The 21,757-nt window shown below is 42.4% G+C and overlaps 2 protein-coding genes across 5 annotated transcripts in view; one reads left to right on the forward strand and one right to left on the reverse strand.

Annotated features, from left to right (window-relative positions):
* NUSAP1 (nucleolar and spindle associated protein 1) overlaps positions 1-8,224 on the reverse strand; it is a 30,625-nt gene extending 22,401 nt beyond the window's left edge. For all 3 annotated transcript variants that reach the window (XM_079699760.1, XM_079699759.1, XM_079699758.1), the window contains exons 1-2: positions 8,106-8,224; positions 826-894 (exon numbers count right to left, since the gene is read on the reverse strand). In XM_079699760.1, coding sequence (XP_079555886.1) covers positions 826-894; positions 8,106-8,198 — 162 coding nt within the window. In that variant the 5' untranslated portion in view covers positions 8,199-8,224. The remainder of the gene's footprint in view (positions 1-825; positions 895-8,105) is intronic.
* A 297-nt stretch (positions 8,225-8,521) lies between these two features.
* On the forward strand, positions 8,522-21,448 carry OIP5 (Opa interacting protein 5; the record flags this gene model as incomplete). Of its 2 annotated transcripts, XM_079699837.1 has the most annotated exons (5): positions 8,522-8,898; positions 9,130-9,196; positions 13,398-13,520; positions 17,187-17,268; positions 21,353-21,448. In XM_079699837.1, the coding sequence occupies 5 exons, from the start codon at positions 8,577-8,579 to the stop codon at positions 21,446-21,448; spliced, it is 690 nt and encodes a 229-aa protein (XP_079555963.1). The 2 variants fall into 2 exon arrangements, with proteins under 2 accessions (XP_079555963.1, XP_079555962.1); XM_079699836.1 differs by lacking the exon at positions 13,398-13,520 and having other exon boundaries at positions 8,577-8,898.
* Positions 21,449-21,757: the final 309 nt, after the last annotated feature.

Genomic DNA, 21,757 nt, shown 5'->3' on the forward strand with positions numbered 1-21,757 from the left:
ATATTGATTTAGTTGATATAGAAACTTAAAGGAATCCAAAATCAATTTTGTTGTCTACTTTATATTAATTAAACCTGGAATCAAAAAGAATTTTGAACACTGAATGTTTTTAAATGTTTATAACCTGGAATACAGAGAATTACGGAATCTATAAAGACAGAGAGAAGGAATTCAGATGCTCAGTTCATGTTTATATTTACCTTCATTTCAAGATATATAATGGATGCCCTCCAAAGCCCAGTTCCTTAAGGCCTTTCAACATTTTCCTATTTTTCAAGTTAAGAATGAAGCATTCATTGATCATTTAGGTGTTGAGCCTTGTCAGAACTCTTTGGAGTGGGTCTGAAGCAGCCATGACAACTGCTCCCTCCCATCAGCAGTGGTTTAGTATCCCACAAGTCACTTCCACAGTCCCTACTTCATGTGATTCTCACAACCCTCAATTCAGCAGAAAAGATGTTATTTCCATTTCAAAGACCAGGAAACTAAGAATAAATGATTTGAGTTTTCCAAGGTCACACATACAAAAAAGACAGAGCTGCTACTTAACTGGGTTTTTCTGACCTCAAATCCAGTTCCCTCCCTATTCACACCATTTGGCATACATGTGGCAACTAGTAATTAATCTTTGCCTTTGTATGAGAACATCTTATTCAACAGATTACAGAGACAGCTTTGTCATTTATAAGAATTATGAAAGGATTTACAATTACCAATGACAATCTCTTTGGTAACAAATAGCATGTCTTAAGTCATCACCAACTGTGTTTATCATTCATTAACTGATTGTTTTGCTATTTAATAGGTGATGAAAATGTTACTTACCTGATTCTCATTTTCTTTTCTTGCTTCATTTTTAAGGTGGGCCTTTAAGGCTTTTAATAACTTGTCTGCCTGCAGAAAAGTTTAAAGACCTTATCAGTAGATCAAATAAGCACAAAAGATTCATTCAACATTTTCTCCTGGGCTTCGCTGGTGGCGCAGTGGTTTAGAGTCTGCCTGCCGATGCAGGGGACACGGGTTCGTGCCCCGGTCCGGGAGGATCCCACGTGCTGTGGAGCGGCTGGGCCCGTGAGCCATGGCCATGGAGCCTGTGCGTCCGGAGCCTGTGCTCCGCAACGGGAGAGGCCACAACAGTGAGAGGCCCGTGTACCACAAAAACAAAACAAAACAAAACATTTTCTCCTGTTCTTCTACTCATCAAATGTCATCCGGGGCAGGCTGGGAGTAGGGTAACCAAGACAGAAGGGGTCCCTGTCCGCACAGATTTCACGACAGAAGCCAGAGAGGAAAGTGGCAATTACAGCGCAGTGGGGTAAATGCCCATATGAGGAAGCTCAGGTGTCGTGTGAGAACACAGGTGGGCTGGGCCACCAAAGCCTGGACCGCTAGGGTAGACTTCAGTAGGTAAGTGGACATGCCAGTCCTAAGACAAAGATGTGAAGTCACTAGCTGCTGAGGCTGAAGGACAAATAGGAGAGAGTGGGACATAGGGAAAAGGGTAAAGAAATAGCATAGGAAGGTAAGAATGTGTGGAGTTTGAAGAACTAAAATTCAGTGTGGGCTGAAGCCAGGGAGCTGTTGGAGGGGATGGTGAGAGAGAATGTTGGGAAAGTGGGCCTGATCCTGCCAGGCCTACTAAGCCTCTAAAGAGTATGAACTTTACCCTCGGGGCAAAGGCAATCTGCAGAGTTTGCAGCAGGGCAATGGGTGATCAGTTTTGCATTACTCGGGATGATTACTCTGGCTGTATAATGTGCAGAATGCATTTGGTGAGGGCAAGATGGAAGACACGGCGAGGGCCAGGAGGCTGTCGTAGGAAGCCAGAGACGACTTCAGCCTGGGCTAGAATGGGACTGAGGCCACACGGATGACTTAAAAACTTTCCTAGGAAGTAGAATCAGTGTGAATGTGAGGGTTGAGGAACAGGGAAATTTATCACGCCTAGGTTTCTGGCTTGGGCAGCTGGTGAAGCATGTGTGGAGGCGTGGGGGGTCCTAAGATGGGGAAGGCCAAAGGCGCCGCCTTAGGAGGATGGCTACAGGTCCCCAGGGGAAGAGAACTCTTAGTTCCTCCTTCCACCACAGGAGAACTTCCCTTCCCGTTCTTTCCTGAAAGAAGAATACTAATCAGACGGGTTATGTTTTCCTGTGCTTTAAAAGCTCAAGCACATGGCTGGGTTTTCATTCCCTCCTCTTCCACCAGCCATGCAGCTGAGAGCCAGAGAGTTTCTTCTCAAGGGGGGCCCAGCCACCAGGCTCGTCTCTTCTCTGCTCCTACCATTTACCATCAGCCATGTGTTCAGGTGAGAATGGCAGAGATCCCGATTTGGTTTGGGCTTCAGGGCACAGGAGATGCTGTGCTCAGGCTGTGTTTTACCAGAAGCTCAGGAGTTTTACCAGAACTGTGGTAAGAACTGTACATCAAGATATCAGGCACCACACTGGCTAGCAGTAATAAAGGAGAGACCTATTTTCTACTTGCTGTTGTTTCTTGAACCTCTCTTCGGGTCTTCTCTGGGAAGTGAGTGATTGCAGGGCAGAATTTAGGCATTCTTGGTTCTTCTGACTTTTTTTCTCCCTCAATCACTTTACAGAGGTATGACTGACATACAAACAGCTGTCGATATTTAATACATATAAATTGATATGTTGGGAGATCAATATACACTTGTGAACCCATCATCACTGCCTTAAATGTATCACCTCCAAGTTTCCTACTGCCCCCTTTGGATTTTTTTTTGGTGGTAAGAGCCTTTAACATAAGATCTAACCTCTTAGCAAATTTTAAAGTATTGTTAATCATAGGCTCTATGTTGTACAGATTTCTAGAACATCTTAAAATGCCATGAAAACCTCAAACATGCAACAGTGACGAAATGAAGGGCCTGTGGCAGAGCCAGGTGAGGGCATACAGCAGGAGGAATGATGGGGGGTGACGTTCGGGGGAGCTGAGCTGGAGGTGCCGATGTTAGCATCAGCACATTTTCACGCACTACCTCAACAAGCATTTATTGTGCTGGACGCTGTTCCAGGCACTGGAGAGACAATGGTGAGCAAAACAGACAAGGTCTCTGCCCTCCAGGAACCTCTAGAGGTAGGCTAGTGGGGAAACACCCTATTAACCAAGTAAGCAAAAATAAATGGTATGACATTAGGTGCTAGGAAGCAAAAACAAAACCGGAGGCTCAGGGTAGAGGCGGGGGAGGACAACCTGCGTTAGGATGGTCAGGAAAGGCCTCTCAGAGTTGGTGACTTTTGAGCTGAGATGTGAATGAGGGAGGGGAAGTAGGTGAAGATGCAGGAGAAGAGCATTCCCAGCAGAGGGAACACGAAGCCCAGAGATGGGCTGGTGAATTTGAAGGACAGAGAGAAGCCAGTGTGGGGAGAACAGTGAACACTGGGGCGAGTGGAGGGCAGGGAGACCAAAGAGGTGACCTGGGTCAAGAAGAGGGTTACAGGCCACAGCACGCAGTGTAGATTTCTTCCTTCTAACTAAAATTATAAAAATGTCGAGTCTATAGAAAAGTCAATAGTCTAGTAAACACTCTGATACTCCTCACGTAGATTCAGCAACCCTTAACATTGTCTCATGTTTGCTTTCTTTCTCATTCATATGTATTTCTTGCCAAGCTGGTTGAAAATAAGTTCCAGACATCATGATACTTTACCACTAAATACATCAGCCACATCTCCTAAAAATAAGGGGATATTTTCCTGCATAACCTCTAATGTATTACCTCGGAAAAGTAATAATTTTCTAATATCCTCTGATACATAGCCTAAAATCAAATTTACTCAATTGTCTCCAGTTTTAGCTTAAAAAAATTTTTTTTCCCTCCAAATCAGGATCAACCCAAGATTCTCACATTACATTTGGAGAAGTTTGGATTTTATTTTAGGTGTGAGGAAAATCATCTGACGAGAACTGAGCAGAAAAATGACATATTCTAAGTTTCAACTATCACCCAACTACCAAGAGAATACTATTTTAAGGCAAGAGTAGCGTCAGGGAGACCAGCAGACAGCCTGAAGCAGTGGTCAAGAAAGGAGGGTGTCATGGCTCAGGTTTACAGCACTGGAGACGGCACACAGGCCAGATTTCAGGTGTATTGATACTTGGGAGGAAGAGCTCACCAGGATGGATGGGTGTGGGCAGTGAAGGGAGGAATCAATCATTTACCGACACGGGGGATAGATCTTCATTGTTTTGACCTGATCATGCTGTTTACGATGCACTTAAATGCACAAGTCAGCAGATGAGAGGTCTTACTGAAGGTATGTATTTGGGCGTCATTAGTTCCAGGTGAATCTAAAGTTCTGAGAATGAATAAGATCACCAAGGGAGAAGCACAATTAGAGAAAAGAAGGCCCAAGAGAGAACCCTGGGATACGCCACATTTAGAGATTTAGCAGAGGAAGAACTAGCAAAGGAGACTGGAAAGAAGTGCTAGCAAGGCAGGAGAAAACCAAATATCAAAGAAGTCTAGAAAAGGAAGTGGTCTGAGCAGAAGGGAGGGTTCAATCACGCCAAATGCTCCTGATGGGCAGGTGAAGATAGATAGAGATGCACCACAAGCTTTGCAAGGTGCAGGGCATGGTGGCCTCAAAAACATCAATTTCTGTAGAAAAGAACAGAGAAATTGGGCAGTAGATAAAAGACGTGGGTCAGAAGAGGGGTTTTGTTTCTTTTTTAAAAGATGGATGACATTAAGATTTGATTGGGCGCATTATGGAAATGAGCCAGCAGAGTGAGAAAAACTGATGCAGCGGAGAGGAATAACTGCAGGAGTGTAGCCCCAGAGGGGGGAATGGGATCTCCAGCACAAACAGCAAGGCTGCCCTCAGGCACAGCCTTTTACCATAACATATAACAGGTTGAAGGCAAAGGATACGGAGACAGGTGGGTCTGGTAATGGAAAGGTGAGGTAATTCTCAGCTTAATTGCATCTATGTTTCCATGACCTATGAGGCAAAGTCATCAAGTGATGGAAGGGCGCCAATCTAAGGTGAGAAGATATGAAATAACTGTCCTCAATAATGGGAAAATTAATGACTACCAAGGAAGTGTAGGAGAATCAAATAAATCATAAATTAAATTTATGGTCACATTTAAATTAAGTTCAGTCAACAAAGTTAGGGGATTTTCTCCAGCCAGGGTCAGCTGGTTAGTACAGGCAAGGATTAAGCACATAGCTTGTTTAATCAGGTGTAGAGTTTTGCCAGGTGAGGGAAGGGAGCTGCAAGAAGGTGGAAACAGTGGTAGTTTTATAATTGAAGCTTGCAAGAGTGAGAAAAGGACCCTGGCCATATAATAAATCTTAGTAACTGACTCCTTCATTTTGCCTTACTATTAAGAGTAGTGTCTCGGGCTTCCCTGGTGGCGCAGTGGTTGGGAGTCCGCCTGCCGATGCAGGGGACGCGGGTTCGTGCCCCGGTCTGGGAGGATCCCACGTGCCGCGGAGCGGCTGGGCCCGTGGGCCGTGGCTGCTGGGCCTGCGCGTCCGGAGCCTGTGCTCCGCAACGGGAGAGGCCACAGCAGTGAGAAGCCCACGTAATGCAAAAAAAAAAAAAAAAAAAAAAAAAAAAAAAGAGTAGTGTCTCACTATTATATATAGAATGGATAAACAACAAGGTCCTACTGTATAGCACAGGGAACTATGTTCAGTATCCTATGATAAACTATAATGGAAAAGAATATGAAAAAGAATATATATATATGTATAACTGAGTCACTTTGCTATACAGCAGAAATTAACACAACATTGTAAATCAACTATACTTCAATAAATTTTTTTTTAAAAAAGAGTAGTGTCTCAAAAGAAAGTTAATATTTTCTCTTCTAAATTTATTTTGAATGTTATCATACTGGTGAAATTTACTTAAATCTTATTCTGTTAAGTTTTTTAAATAATCAAATCTTGATAATTTCTTAGAGCAATTTATTCAATTTTTTTGCTATGCACTTAGAATTTTAAAAAGGCAATTGATTTAACGAGCTCTGAAGCTGTACCAACTGTAACTTAAAACATTTTAATTATGGAAGATTTCAAATGTGTACAATGAACCCCCATGTATCTATCACCCAATTTCAACAGTTATCAACATTGTGCTGTTCTTACTTTATCTAGTTCCCCCTCTTTTTCCTGGAGTATTTTATAGCAGATCCCAGGCATCATAACATTTTACCTGTAAATATCTGGCTAAGAGGTAAGGACTTTAAAAAAAAAAAAAAAGCATAACCACAATACCACCATCATATGCAACAAAATTAACAATACCTTAATATAATTTAATACCTAGTCCAAGTTTAATTTTCTCCCATCATCTCAAAGTTGTCTTTTTGTAGTTGGTTATTAGAATGCCTCGTATAGTCAAATTTGTCTGGGAAAGAGCACCTCTAACAGATATTTGTTGACACCTACTATGCACCAGATGTTGTATGCTAGGCAAGCAATGAGGTCTGTAGTGACACAAAATACTGTACTACACCACTTATATGAAAACAGGTGATTAAATGGCTACCCCAGATCAGGTTCTTCAAGAGACAATGATAGGTGGGATTTTCAGAAGAAGATCGAAGTTGCAACAGCTCTTCAGATATCCAGAAGGTTGCGGGGCCTTAATGTTAGAGCGCCGAACTCAAGTAGGAAACCTCCATAGTAACTCTTCACAAAGGAGCTACCCTCTGGTGCATTGTTCCAGCGCTGCTAAGAAGCAGTTGTAAATAGTAGTTCTGAATAAGTATCCAACGCCTCCCAAATAAATGTACTGCACTTAGTGCTGTAAAGACTTCCAAGGTGGATGGATGAGATCCCTGTTCAAGGAACTTAACGTTTAGTAGAGAACGTATCTACACAAATAACCACAGTGCCAGGTGGAAGCCTGCAAGTGCTCAGAAAAAGTACTTGGAATTATACTGCCTTAAAGGCGCAGAGGGTTCCTAGGATTACTGGGGTGGTGGACCTGTGGCCAAGGGAATGAAGAGGAGGGGATGAGGTGCCAGGTCAGTGATGACATTTCAGTTGGACTGTGACGAGTAATTGGAAATTATTCATGAAGATAAAGAAGAGGGAGAGAGAAGGGGATTTGAGGTCAAAGGATTAAAATTAGCAAAGGCAGAAAGATGGACAAAGGTGCCAAGTGTTCAGGCACCAGTACAGTCTGGATGCTGCCTTGGATAAAAGATTCCAGCCAGATTGCAAAAAAAATTTAAGAGACTTAAACCAAGGAATTAAGATTTTGTTTATGAAGTATTGAGGAGCCATTAAATACTATAGCTCAGAAATATCTCCAAAGATAGCCCTTTATCATTCAGCACCAACAGGTGCATGGGCCCTGATTATTTTGTTTAAACCACTTAAAAACATTGGTGAGGACTGATTTAGGTATTCACTCCGTGTAAATATCACAGCTTGCAGAACAAAACTCCAGGGTATACGTTAATATTATGTGGGAAAATAAAATATAGAGAACCCCAATCCCGAATTGAACCCTCACATTTTCCCCCAAACGTTTTGAAGTCTCAAAGACCTCACCGGTTTTGAATAGAACACTACCACAGTAGTGATCAATAGAGGAACGATCCGACTAAATCAGGGCTGAGTTGTAAAAACTTATCCACGGGGGAGGTCCCCTAAAAGTCATCCTTTCTTCCAGGTCCCCCATTTAAGTAGCAGATTTGGGGCGCTGTTACAATTTACAGAAATGTTAGCTGTTTGGAGTTTTCCAAAAGCCAAGGCAATTATTTCCGCGACAGCCTAACAATTAATCGGCATTTAGATGCAGCATTCCTTTAGCTCTCTGGGCCTCCGTTTCCTAACTGATGCCCTGGTAAGTATAACAGAGTACTCCCAATAAAACGAAACCAAACAAACCCTTTTGGAGTCGGTGTCTTTGTGAGTCCCCAGGAAAGTCAGCCTCAACATAAGGTGAAAACTATGGCTCCCTCTCGGTTTTGCAGAGTTAGTGGGACCCTTCTGTGAACCAAATCTACCGCCCCCGGGCCGGGACAGCAGCCTCAGCCTTTGGAATTCCCGCTCGGTCCCCTCCCACCCCGTCTCGTAGAGGCCGCTCGTCCTACCCCACCCGCCACTTGCCCCGTACCCTCAGGTTAGCCCGGAGGCCCAGACTCTTGGCCAAGTTCTGCAGGTCACTGTACTTGAAGGAGTCCAGCTCCTCCAGGGAGGGGACGGTCATGGCGAACTGCAATCCAGGCGACCACGCAGAGGATCGCTGCTCCACTCCCAAGAGCGCCTTTCAAAACTCTGGCGCCGCTCTAAGCGTTGACCAAACCCAATGTTACAGAGTTTAAATTGAGAAAGCTGCACTTCCATTGGTTAAAAATACCTCAAAGGCGGGGTCTCCTGGTGTTGACCAATAGAAAGGCAGACTTCCCCTCCACCAGACGCAAGTTCTTCACCATCCCTCACCAACACGAAGGCGCCAAAAGGCGTGTCCGGGCAACGAGTGGGCGGCAGAGCCCCACCCGGCTCACGTTGTCCAGTGAGAACCCAGGAACCAAGCTTGGGGCGGGGCATGGTGCGTCTTTGAAACTGAGGCGCCAGCTGCAAGAAGATGGCGGCTCGGCCGCGGAGGCATCGCTCGCGCTTTGCAAAGCAGCCGCGGGGTAACTTTTGTGATGGCGCTAAGAAGACGATTGATGAACCTTCTCTTACGACCTCCATGGAGTGGGACACGCAGGTGGTGAAAGGGTCTTCGCCACTCGGCCCCGCCGGGCTGGGGCCGGAGGAGCCGTCTTCCGGCCCACGGCTGCCATGGTGGCTGCAGCCCGAGAGGTGCGCTGTGTTCCAGTGTGCGCAGTGCCACGCCGTGCTCGCTGACTCTGTGCACCTCGCCTGGGACCTGTCGGGGTCCCTTGGAGCCGTGGTCTTCTCCAGTGAGTGGGCACGGCGTCTGGAAAGCGTTGCCGCTTTCTTACTGGGTGGCTGGGAGCCGGCTGGGAGGAAAGCGGGATGAAAATTTGGAAGGAAATTAACTCCTTTGCCAGGGGTCGGGGGCGAATCACTTTTCATTATTTTTGTGGCCATGATGAGTCTTTCTGGAGGGGAGAGTTCTTCCCTTTCAATGCCTCACAGGTAGTCATTCTGACCCGTGTTTGTCTTCCTAGGAGTCACAAATAATGTAGTTTTGGAGGCTCCCTTCCTAGTTGGCATTGACGGTTCGCTCAAAGGCAGGTACGTACTGAGAATTCCAGATAGATCTCTAGTCATTCCCTGACTTAATGAGACTGAGGAGCGTGGAACCGACTTGTACGAGGAGAAAACAGTTTATTCCTATCTTGCACTGGAATAAAAGTCTGTTCCATCCATACAATGTATTGGAAGGATGCTCCCTTTACTTGACTGAGTCTTGTACGAACTTGATGTATTAATGAAATGGAAAAGATATTTGCGTGTAGGTTTTAAGGTCTTTCTGAGGGCCACATCTCCCTAGTGGGTTGTGCAAGTGAAGTGAGTTTAAGAAAGTTATGTCTAGTAGGGGAAAAAGAAGAAAATTACCTTTAACTGTATAGTGAGAATCACTTACCATAAACTACAATCCTTTGACATAACTAGGAATTACAAGTTTTCATTTAACCTGGAATTTGTAATAGGTTATGGCAGGATTAATTCTGCTGTAACCTGGGGAAAAACACAGGTGGAAAGTTACTTGAATATTGCCTGGTAAACTTTGCATCTTGACTAGTGTGATTTACAAGTGACAACAAAGTACTCAGTTGAATTCAGTTGAATTCAGTAGTACTCAATTTTCAGTGTTGGTTTTAACAGCAAGACAATTCATTCTGACCACAGTTTGGTTCAATTTTAATGTTAAGTAGAGTTTGTATAGGAATTCTTATTTGCTGTACTCAGTAATCAGGAAGAGTTCTGCAGCTCCTCTTTCCTAACTGAAAGACACTCCCTATCCTTGCAGGAGTGTCCTCTTCCCACCCAAAGGAAACAGAGAGGGAAGGAGTGATGGCCTGCTTGGAACTGGTTCATTTGGGGCCAGAGGCAGAAGCTCTCTGAATATCTTAGAGGGAAGCACATCTCGCTAGACCTGTGCTGCCCAGTACTGTAGCCACGAGCCACATGGTGGCTATTGAGCACTTAAAAGGTGGCCATTCTGAATTGAAGTATGCTGTGAGTGCAAAATACACACCAGATTTTGAAAACTTGGCCCAAAACATTGAATAATTTAAAAGTACTGATTACATGGGTTTTTTTTGTTGTTGTTGTTTTTTGGCCACGCCGCATGGCTTGTGGGAATCTTAGTTCCCAGACCAGGGATCAAACCCAGGCCCAGGGCAGTGAAAGTGCTGAGTCTTAACCACTGGACCCTCAGGGAATTCCCTTGATTACGATGTTTTTGAATATTGGGTAGCATAAAATGTATTAAAACTGATTTTACCTGTTTCTTTTACTTTTTTTTGAAGATAAACTAATAGAAGATGTAAAATTACTTATGTGGCTTGCATTCTTAATAGACAGTACAGATCTAGATGGTTTATAAAACACTGGACAGAAAGTTCCATGTGTTTGGAATAAGGAGAGCCGTGGGACTCAGCAGGAAGAGACTTATTGTCAGGAATTGGCTCACTAGATTATGGAGGGTGAGAAGTCCCAAGAGACAGGTTGATAAGCTGGAGACACAGGAGAGCCAGAGTTCTAGTCCTAGTTTAGTTCTAGTCCAAGTCCACAGGCCTGAGATCCATGAGCCAAAGGTGTAAGTTCCAGTACAAAAGCCAACAGGCTCCAGAGCCAGGAAGAGCTGAACGTTTCAGTTCAAGTTCAAAGGCAGGAAAAAAAGATCAGTGTTGCAACTCAAGGCAGTCAGGCAAGAGGAGTTCCCCTTTTTCATGAGAGGGCCAGCCTTTTTGTTCTACTCAGGTCCTCAACTGATTAGATGAGGGTCACCCACGATAAGGAGGGCAAACTGCTTTACTCAGTCTACTGATTCAAATATTACTCTCATTCAAAAACATACTCATAAACACATTCAGAATAACATTTGACCAAATAACTGGGCACCCTTTGGCTCAGTCAAGCTGACACATAAATTTAATCATTACGTGTTAACCTGGCATCCACATGCATCTCCTAAACCCATACTTAATCTCCAAATAAAGACAATAACAAGGTCATAATTCTTCCTAACATGTTACAGCTATCTTGCATACAACTAAAAACGCACTAAACCCTCCTCCAGAAAAGGAGATAAAGTCCTTAAGTGATACTTACTTTTCTCCTTGATATCTCATAGCTTAAATACTATGATGTAAAATTAATACTTAAATACTATAATACAAAGTCAGTACATCTTATGTTATATAAGGGAAAAGGGAAGAAAACAAACACGCACATACATGTAAACCTATTCATAACAAAATAAGGAGGAGATATTCATGACAATTACATTCCTGTAACTGGTCACATGGTCATAGCTGGTATTTATAACCACCCTCTTCCACTACCCATTCTGTATTCCTATTGCCTTCAGCAGGCACTCAGATGATCATAGTTCTTTACCTGGTGTGATGCAAACCTTCATTCCTGGGCCATTAGCAGACTAATATTCAATGAAATATTTGTTATATGTTACATGCTAAGCATAATTTTGGGATCTCTTTACATTTTGCTCTGTGCCATTTATTTTTTTAAAGACACTTACAATTATTTATTTATTTATTGTCTGCGTTGGGTCTTGGTTGCTGCGCGCGGGCTTTCTCTAGTTGCGACGAGCGGGGGCTACTCTTTGTTGCGGCGCACGGGATTCTCATTGCGGTGGCTTCTCTTTGTTGCGGAGCCCGGGCTCTAGGCGTGGGGGCTTCAGTAGTTGTGGCATGCGGGCTTCAGTAGTTGTGGCATGCGGGCTCAGTAGTTGTAGCTTGCGGGCTCTAGAGTGCAGGCTCAGTAGTTGTGGTGCACGGGCTTAGTTGCTCCGCGGCATGTGGGATCTTCAAGGATCAGGGAACAAACCCGTGTCCCCTGCATTGGCAGGCAGGTTCTTAACCACTGCGCCACCAGGGAAGTCCCAGCTCTGTCCCATTTATTAGTTTCTACAGATATTTGTCTACAGGTACTGTGGTTTGTCTGATATAATTAATTCCTACTTAGGAATTAATAAAAATGCAACTTTATTTCATGGCTTGCTTTTTGGTAACATAGTCACAAAAATACAGTACTGCATGTGTGGTGTGGGACTTCATTTACCAGTAAATTTATATTTTGTTGCTTGGTCTTTAGTGTCCATTGACATGAATCTATTTTTAGCCATGCAATTATTATACTTTATTAGTACTCATTTACTGCATATAGTATGTTTATACAGATAATTTTTTCCCTTACTAAACCACTTTAAATTGCTTTCAGTACATGAATGATGAAAGTTAATTTTTTCTTAAATATTTTTTGTAATATTTGGATTTGTCTTATATACCAGCAAATAAGGTAAGTGACTTACCCACATGGTGTAACTAGAACTAAAATCCACGTTTCCTGATTCCTCATCCAGTAATCTTTCAAAGGATAAAGGAAAATAAAATAGCTTGCTAGGACAATACGATTTATTTTCTTTCTTTTGCATTTTATCTGGGTAATTTTTTTATTTTTTGTTATATCTGCAAAAACAAAACAAAACCTGATTTGAGTTCTATTAATAAATTGCTTAATAAGCCCTAATCGATTTGATTGTTTTACTTTAACTGGAAATTGGCTTAATGGTAGCTAATTTATATGGTCATGTGTAGTTTTATATGTTTAAATGTTTTTTTGTTTTTTTTTTAAAATAAATTTATTTATGGCTGCATTGGGTCTTCATTGCTGCCTGTGGGCTTTCTCTAGTTGTGGCGAGCAGGGGCTACCCTTCATTGCTAGGCATGGGCTTCTCAGTGAGGTGGCTTCTCTTTGTTGCGGAGCACAGGCTCTAGGCGCACGGGCTTCAGTAGTTGCAGCACGTGAGCTCAGTAGTTGTGGCTTACGGGCTCTAGAGCGCAGGCTCAGTAGTTGTGGTGCATGGGCTTAGTTGCTCCACAGCATGTGGGATCTTCCCGGACCAGGGTTTGAACCTGTGTCCCCTGCATTGGCAGGTGGATTCTTAACCACTGAGCCACCAGGGAGGTCCCTGTTTAAATGTTAATCTGATTTGTTAGCTCTTTTTCTGCTTTCAGATATAAATTACTTCAGTGAAATGACAATTATATATCATATGATGGCTTTTGTGGCCAGAATCCACAAGGGTATCTATAATCTCTGAGTTAACCTTTCTTGAATGTGACATTTCCTTAGTCTCATTCCTACTATAGCCTATTTTTTAGGAATGAGTCCATAACGTGAGTTATTTTATATTTGTTCTCTGATTTTCTTTCTTAACCCATATCCTGTTTTTTCCTCCCAGCACTTACAACCTTTTATTCTGTAGTTCCTGTGAGATTCCCATTGGTTTCCATCTGTATTCTACTCATGCTGCCCTTGCTGCCTTGAGAGGTCACTTCTGCCTTTCCACTGACAAAATGGTGTGGTAAGTAGACTTAGATATGCTTTATCAAATAAATTTTAAAACATCTTCAAGAAAAGACAGAATGTTTGTACCAGAGAAAATGCTAAAGCCAGGTACTGTTTCTTACAAAAAAGATGGCAATGGGACCAAAACACAGTCTTATAACATTATGATCATTTTAGATGTCTCATAATCATACCATGTGTTAATAATCATACCATGGAATAACTGAGAGGATATTCTTTCATTCCAAGAACTTTTGGAAGGTAAGTTTTTGCAAAATAATGCTGTAGTAGACACTTTTGGGGTTTGTGCCTAGCCCCTGTCTCCCTCCCATAGTGTGGGACTTTGTGGCCATGTTTGTTATCCTGTGTGATACCACTCCCAGGTGATGGAATCAGGAATAGACCTGACCTAAGCTAAGCCAATCAGGCTTTTTACCCTAAGAATTTGAAATAAAGACCCAGAGACATTGGTCATCTGTAGATTGAACTGGTGCTGAAGTTGGGAAGTGAAAGCTCTAGGTTTAGGGTAGATATTTTCTATGTTGTGCATGTAAATGCAGAGAAATTTTGTCTAGAGAAAAAGGAGAATGAAGCAGATACACAAAGAAAAGTAAAAAATAATGACCATGTGGCCTCATAAAGTCAGAAAAAATTCCCTATTGTTTGTTCCTTCTCATGAATTACTTTGGATATTTCTTATCTTTCTAAATTCTACTTTTTACTTAAGCTTTTCTTTTATTGCAACAAACTGAAACATCCATCAAAGTCTTTTCTTTGTTATTAGAAACAAAAACAGCCATTGATGACCTAGTTTGTGTCAGGTATTGTACTATGCTTACTATGCTTACTGAGTTCTTTTTTTTTTTCCCCCTACTGAGTTCTTTTTTTTTTTTTTTTTTTTTTTGCGGTACACGGGCCTCTCACTGTTGTAGCCTCTCCCGTTGCGGAGCACAGGCTCTGGACGCGCAGGCTCAGCGGCCATGGCTCACGGGCCCAGTTGCTCCGCGGCATGTGGGATCCTCCCGGACCGGGGCACGAACCCCTGTCCCCTGCATCGGCAGGCGGACTCTCAACCACTGCGCCACCAGGGAAGCCCCTGAGTTCTTAATGTAAGAAAACTGGGGCTTGGAGATGTGGAGGAGCTGAGAATTGAGTCCATGTCTTAACTCCAAAGCTTAATTTCCATTCATAAAACAGAAAGTTTCCTTTTCCTCATTTAATGCGCTTAGATGGGTGTTTCTAGCTGAGCTATGGAGGACAAGAGCAATAAAACTTATAAATAGTGGGGACTTCCCTGGTGGTCCAGTGGTTAAGACTCTGCAAAAACAAACAAACAACCTTAAAAATAAAGCCCCCCCAAAAAATAAATAAATAAAAAAATAAAGCCCATTCTTTACCATGAGGTTGTTCAGTGCACATTAGGTACACTGTTTGTTCTTCAATGCCAATTTTCTTTTCTTTTTTTTAAAAAACATTTATTTATTTATTTATTTGGCTAAACTTGGTCTTAGTTGCGGCACACGCGTGGATGGTTGTGGTGTGCGGGATTTAGTTCCCTGACCAGGGATCGAACCCCAGGCCCCCTGCATTGTGAGTGTGGAGTCTTAACCGGGGACCACCAGGGAAGTCCCTCAATGCTGATTTTCAACAGGATATATGTACTTGAGATGGATTGATATTTTACTTTCAATTTCTAGTTCATTCTTAAATAATTTCTATTTAGAATTAAGTTTAAAGACACAGGGAAAAGTATCCCTAAATGTGTGCTATTCATAACCTCGAATCTTTTTTAGAAATAGTTTTAAGTAATTATTCCAGCCAACCTGTAATTGAGTTTTTGCTGAGGGAAATAAGCTTTTAGTAACACAAATTTTTAATATAAATTTGAAAAGCATTATGAGATTTTTAAGTAATTTCTTAATCAAAATGAGGAGCTGGACTCAAAGGTCAGTATATTCTTTCTGATTAAGTAGACATTAGGGAACTTCCCTGGTGGCGCAGTGGTTAAGAATCCACCAGCCAATGCGGGTGATATAGGTTTGAGCCCTGGTCCGAGAAGATCCCACACGCCGCAGAGCAACTAAGCCCGCACACCTAGAGCCTGCGCTCAACAAGAGAAGCCACTGTAATGAAAAGCCCGTGCACCACAATGAAGAGTAGTCCCCGCTTGCCACAACTAGAGAAAGCCCCGCACGCAGCAACAAAGACCCAACTCAGTCAATAAATAAAATTAAATTTTTTTTAAAAAAAGGGAAAGTATAGGTAGCATGAGTCTGGGAATGTGATAAATCTATGTCTGTATCAGAATGAATTTGGTTGCTAGTTACAGAAAACCAAAGAGTGGCTTTAACAAGTACAGTGTGGGGCAGTTGGCCACTCCAGGATTGTTCTAGTCGCTCAGCCATGACAGGGCTCTGGGTCAGCATCTCTGATTCTCTTGGCCTTTTCCTCTTGGATGCTGCGAGTATAAGCATTACATCCATAAATAGTAGCATCCAAAACTGGAAGGAAAAGGATATGGTAAGTGTGGGAACACAGGGAATGGTCTTCTTTTATCAGCAAAAATTTCCTTATCATTGGCACAACTATGTCACATGGTTGCCTTAAGCTGGGAAAGCAAATATGTGACAGTAGGGAATAAGATTGCCACAGTTGGCCCAGAACAGTTATGATTCATCTTTTAGGACTGGACACACTGCTGCCCTAAACAAAATCTGGGTTCTGTTAGCAACAAAAACTTGAGGAATGGCTCTGGGGTAGGCAACCAACAGTATTTGTCACAATTGTGGTTACTTTTCTTCTAACTGTGCTACACCATCTACTGGTAGAGTTATGAGGCTTATACTTATCACAGTTATTCATATGACCCTGGTTTTTTGTCTTTAGTTTGTCCTAGGATAATTTTAAATCATGTATTCTGGGCTGGCAAGGGGTGAGATGAGGCACAGGGTCTCTCTGATGACTTATTATTATTATTTTTTTAATATGTAAAAAATTATATATTTTTTTGTGTTATTTTTGGCTGCATTGGGTCTTCGTTGCTGCGCACGGGCTTTCTCTAGTTGAGGCCAGCGGGGGCTTCTCATTGCAATGGCTTCTCTTTGTTGCAGAGCACGGGCTCCAGTAGTTGTGGCACGTGGGCTCAGTAGTTGTGGCTCGCAGGCTCTAGAGTGCAGGCTCAGTAGTTGTGGTACACGGGCTTAGTTGCTCTGAGGCATGTGGGATCTTCTCAGACCAGGGATCGAACCCGTGTCCCCTGCATTGGCAGGCGTATTCTTAACCACTGTGCCACCAGGGAAGTCCCTCTGATGACTTTTTTTGTGTGTGTGTGGTACGCGGGCCTCTCACTGTCGTGGCCTCTCCCGTTGCGGAGCACAGGCTCCGGACGCACAGGCTCAGCGGCCATGGCTCACTGGCCCAGCTGCTCTGCGGCATGTGGGATCCTCCCGGACCGGGACACGAACCTGTGTCCCCTGCATTGGCAGGCGGACTCTCAACCACTGCGCCACCAGGGAAGCCTGTGATGACTTATTAATTGAGAATATTTTTCCTACAAAATACATTATGAATCTTGAAATAAGCAAGAAGGCAATCTTTGCTTGAGAGATATTGCAAGTTTGGTTCCTTGATAACTATAACTGTGGTATGGTACTAATATTTTCTCTCTATATTTTCTACTTAGCTACCTCTTAAAAACAAAAGCCATAGTAAACGCATCTGAGATGGATATTCACAACGTATCTCTACCAGGAAAGGTTGCAGAGGTAAAATTTCATGATGGTTGTGTGTTTCCTTTAATATAGGCAATTCCTAATAATCTGTACCTGTGAATTTAGAGGCAGTGAAATGGTGAATACGCCAGTAATTCTTTATACCTGGTTATTGAATTTGTGACACAAAGCAAAATAGTAAAGCCATATTGTCAAGTCTGGTTCAGGAGGAGGTGGAGAGCTGCTGAGCTCCACATTCCTATTCCTCCTCTCTGCTGGGTATGGACACCATCATCCTTCATAGGTCTTTCCCCTTTGCAAGCACCTCATGCTTAGATAGCTTGGAGGAAAAAGAGTGCTGAAACCATCATTAAGAATTCTTACTTAAATGGGCTTTACTAGTGTTTCATGGTTTCCAGTTGAAGAAAGGAACTTTCAGTAGCTTGCTGGCTCATTCTGAGTGGAAATTTGGCTACAACTTTACTACCGGCGGAAGAACAACCTTAGAATTTACTGTTGGTTTTGTTTTTAGCACCGTTAATAGTTTATTCCTCGGTAATTACACATTTAGTAACCAGGGCATTTACTTTTCAAAGTTTAAGTAACTTTTAGGACAGGGGAACAGTGATTTTTTTTTTCTTTTTTTGCATAATTAACTAAGCTCATGAAACCATGTTCTAAGCCAGGAATTGGCAAACTTTTTCTGTAAAGGACCAGACGACAAATGTCTTAAGCTAGACCATTCAGTCTCTACTATTCATCTCTGCTATTGTAGTGCAAAAGCAGACATAGACGGTATATAAACACATGGATATAGCTTTGGAGCAATAAAACATTATTAAAACAAATGGGCAGCAGGCTGTCCTGCAGTCCATAGTTCGCCTACCCTTGCTCTGAGCAACTAAGTTGATGAGCAGGGTCAGTAAATACTGTGGTTAGAAATAATTCGTATGGGAGATAACTTCTAGAATGGTGGCCGGAGTTGCTTCATGGACCCCTCCCCAACAAAACAGCCATAACCGAAGAAAATTATAAAGAAAACAGCCATCTTAAGTCTGTGGAAATTTTCCTCAAGGCTTAAAGCAAATGAAGAGATATTTATTGAAGAAAATCTACTAAACCTTGGTAAGAGCAGCGAAAACCTGTGGCATTTGAGCCACAACCTACTCCCTCCCTCCCTTGCCCCTCCAGCTCAGAGGGAGGGAGGCTCCATCTGGGCAAATGCAGCCAAGAGCACAGGGATCCTTTTTCCCTAGCTCTCAGTTTAGGGCTGTGGTATCTTCCCAGGAGGGGCAGGCTACCAGCACTTCTCATCAGAAGCTCTATTCTAGGCAAGAACAGCCATTTGTAGTGTGCAAGTTCTACCACTGGCACAATAGTCTAAGAGTACTAGGAGCCCAGTCAGTTTTGTCCCAGATTGCTTGTAGGGCAGAGGCTTCATGCTGACAGATGCAAGCAGAGAAGACCAGAAGCTACTGCCTCTGCCCAGCACCCTGCTGGTAAAGCAGGGGTGTTACTCTGAGAGACACTACCCCACCCCAGCTTGGGAGCCCATATTAAGAGGTAGATCGTAAAAAAAAAAGAGCTCTGAAGCTTTCCTAAGGGAACTAACTTTATTTGGAACAGGGTGTGGGGATATTCAAGTCTAAGGATTCTACCCAAAACAATGGAGATTTTGGTGGTGAGCAATTAAGAGGAAGCTGATAGTCCATATGAACAATAAGCTAAACCATGGACAAGTTAGAAATTTATAAGAGAAAATCCGGGAAACAGACAGCTAAAATAAGAGCCCTCCTGGGGTTGGGACAAAAGAAGACTGGCCTTAAAGACTACCCCCGTATAAATGGGTCTGATTTTAACTGGATTAGACTGTGGAGCAATTTATGTCCCAGGGCACTGTCAAAATAGAGCGGTCAGCCAGAAATTAGTGAAGGCTAATAGCTGGGTGTGATATCAACAAAGGCATCCAGTTTACACAGAGCTCAGGGAAAGAGAGTCAAAGAAGGCCCTGCTAAATCCACTGTCATCCCAGGGTGACTGCACATGCCCAAGGCTTTGTCCTCCGAGGAGTGACATCAGAAGCTGCACACTGTGAGGGAAATAAGACATCAATGAAATAGTCAAGCCAACTACTAAACAGATAAGCAAAAAATAACCACTACAAGCCAGGACATGGGGTGGAGGTAGGGGGATGTTTAATATCCCAAATTGCTTTAATATGTTATCTAAAATGTCTGGTTTTCAATAAAAATTAGGAGACATGCAAAGAAAAGTATGACCCATACACAGGATAAAATACAGGCATCAGAAACTGTTTGAAAAGGCCCAGATGTTGGGACTTAGCAGACACAGCCTTCAAAGCAGCAATTAAAAGTATGTGCAAAAGGGGCTTCCCTATTGGTGCAGTGGTTAAGAATCTGCCTGCCAATGCAGGGGACACGGGTTTGAACCCTGGTCCAGGAAGATCCCACATGCTGCGGAGCAACTAAGCCCGTGTGCCACAACTATTGAGCCTGTGCTCTAGAACCCGTGAGCCACGACTACTGAAGCCCATGTGCCTAGAGCCTGTGCTCCGCAACAACAGAAGCCACCGCAGTGAGAAGCCTGCGCACTGCAACAAAGAGTAGCCCCCGCTCACCACAACTAGAGAAAGCCCGCGTGCACAGCAACGAAGACCCAACGCAGCCAAAGATTAAAAAGGAATAGTAAATTTTTTTAAAAGGGCTTAAAAAACAAACAACACCTAAATGGAAATCCTGGAGTTGAAATACAATCAACAAGAAAACAAACGTATGGACAGTAAGGGGGGAAAGCGGCAGCGGGTGGTGGTGGTGGTGTGATGAATTGGGAGATTGGGATTGACATGTATACACTGATGTGTATAAAATTGATGACTAATAAAGACCTGCTGTATAAAAAAATAAAATTTAAAAAAAACCAAAAATACAATCAACAATTGAAATGAAAAATTCACCAGAGAGGCTCAACAGCAGATCTGAATTGGGCAAAGAATCAGCGAACTTGGAGATAGACTGATGAGATTTGCAATCTGAAGAAGAAAGAAAAAAGAAAAGAATGAAGAAAAATTAACAGTCTAAGAGACCTGTTGGACACCATCAAGCACACCTAAATATGCTTTGGTAATGGGAGTACAAAAGGGAAAGAGAAAGTAGAAAAAATGTTCAAGGAAATAATGGTTGAAAACTTCCCAAATCTGATAAAAGACAATCTACATGTCTATAAGCTCAACAAGCACAGGTAGGATAAATGCAGAGAGAACTATACCCCAACACACAGTAAAAATGTTGAACGCTAAAGACTGAAGAAAAATCTTTAAAGTAACAAAAATGATTCACTGTGTCCAAGAGCACCCAAATAAGATTAATGGGCTCTAGAGTGACCTGTTTAAGCAAAATTTCCTGATGAATTTTGTGTATTCTTGTATCTTGGATCATAAAAAGTAGATTTTGTGCTATGCAAATTATGGCAGAAATATCTTTTTTTTTTTTTTTTTTTTAACTTCAACAGAAGACTTATCCATGATAACTTTGTGAGTCTGAGTACAGGTTGTATTCTGAGTAACACCACTAAGTTTGGTTCTAGGTATAGCTATTCTAAGCTGAAAAAACTATTGAAAATTAGCTACCATAAACATCTGTTCTAAATCTGACAACCAGAGCTACTCTTGAAGGTGATTAGCAGAATATTAAAGACAGGTATCTGTTACTGTGAACAAAGAATTAGAAAAAAAAAATTCTTGCCACTGGAAAAAAAAGGGAAAGACTTATTAATGCTTCTGTTTCCACAAGCTTTCTTATCCCCCTTTATTCTTGTCTTCCTCCCCAGGTTTTGGAGTTATCACCAAACTGGTGATAAGGGCTAGGAAGGATGGAGACTAGAAGCAGTGATGCTCAGCAGTGGCTGGTCTTTTTCCACATGAAACTTTGTATCTGTCACCTTATTATGCTCTAGGTTTGTTGTATAAAATTCTTTCAGAAATAGAACAGATGTCCTTTTGAAATGTGTTGCAGTATTGCCAGCTCCCAATCACTAGCTTAAGTCTGAAGTGGCTTCTAGAACCAGCAGATTGAGAGTTAAATTTAAGATTCCCTGATAATCTATGTATTTCTCTTCCCAGCTGAAAGAGAAGATAATGTTAACACATACTCGCTTAAATTCACTTATGAAGATTCTGAAGGAAGTGACTCCTGACCAGTCCAAGCCAACAAACTGATCCAGAATCAAAGCTTGAGTATCATGTTCAGGCCTTATTGCTGTCTTCAACAACAGGTGCTGTTTGATCACTTCTCAAGAAAGATCAGTTTCAAGGATGGATGGGAAATGTGGTTTATTATTTACCTCTAGACTGATTTTCCAAGTGATTTGTGAAGCTGTTTCTGGAAGATGAGAAACTAAGGAGACTTCTGTCCAGGTTTCATAGTTATTTGTCTTAAGAATTTATTTTAGCTTTTTATCAATTTCGGAAAACATTTTGACTGCAAATTTAGGGATTAAGAGGCAATGTCCCATGAGTGCTCTGATC

This window comes from Hyperoodon ampullatus (genome assembly GCF_949752795.1).
Source record: "Hyperoodon ampullatus genome assembly, chromosome: 3".
In the NCBI taxonomy this organism is placed as follows: Eukaryota; Metazoa; Chordata; class Mammalia; order Artiodactyla; family Ziphiidae; genus Hyperoodon; species Hyperoodon ampullatus.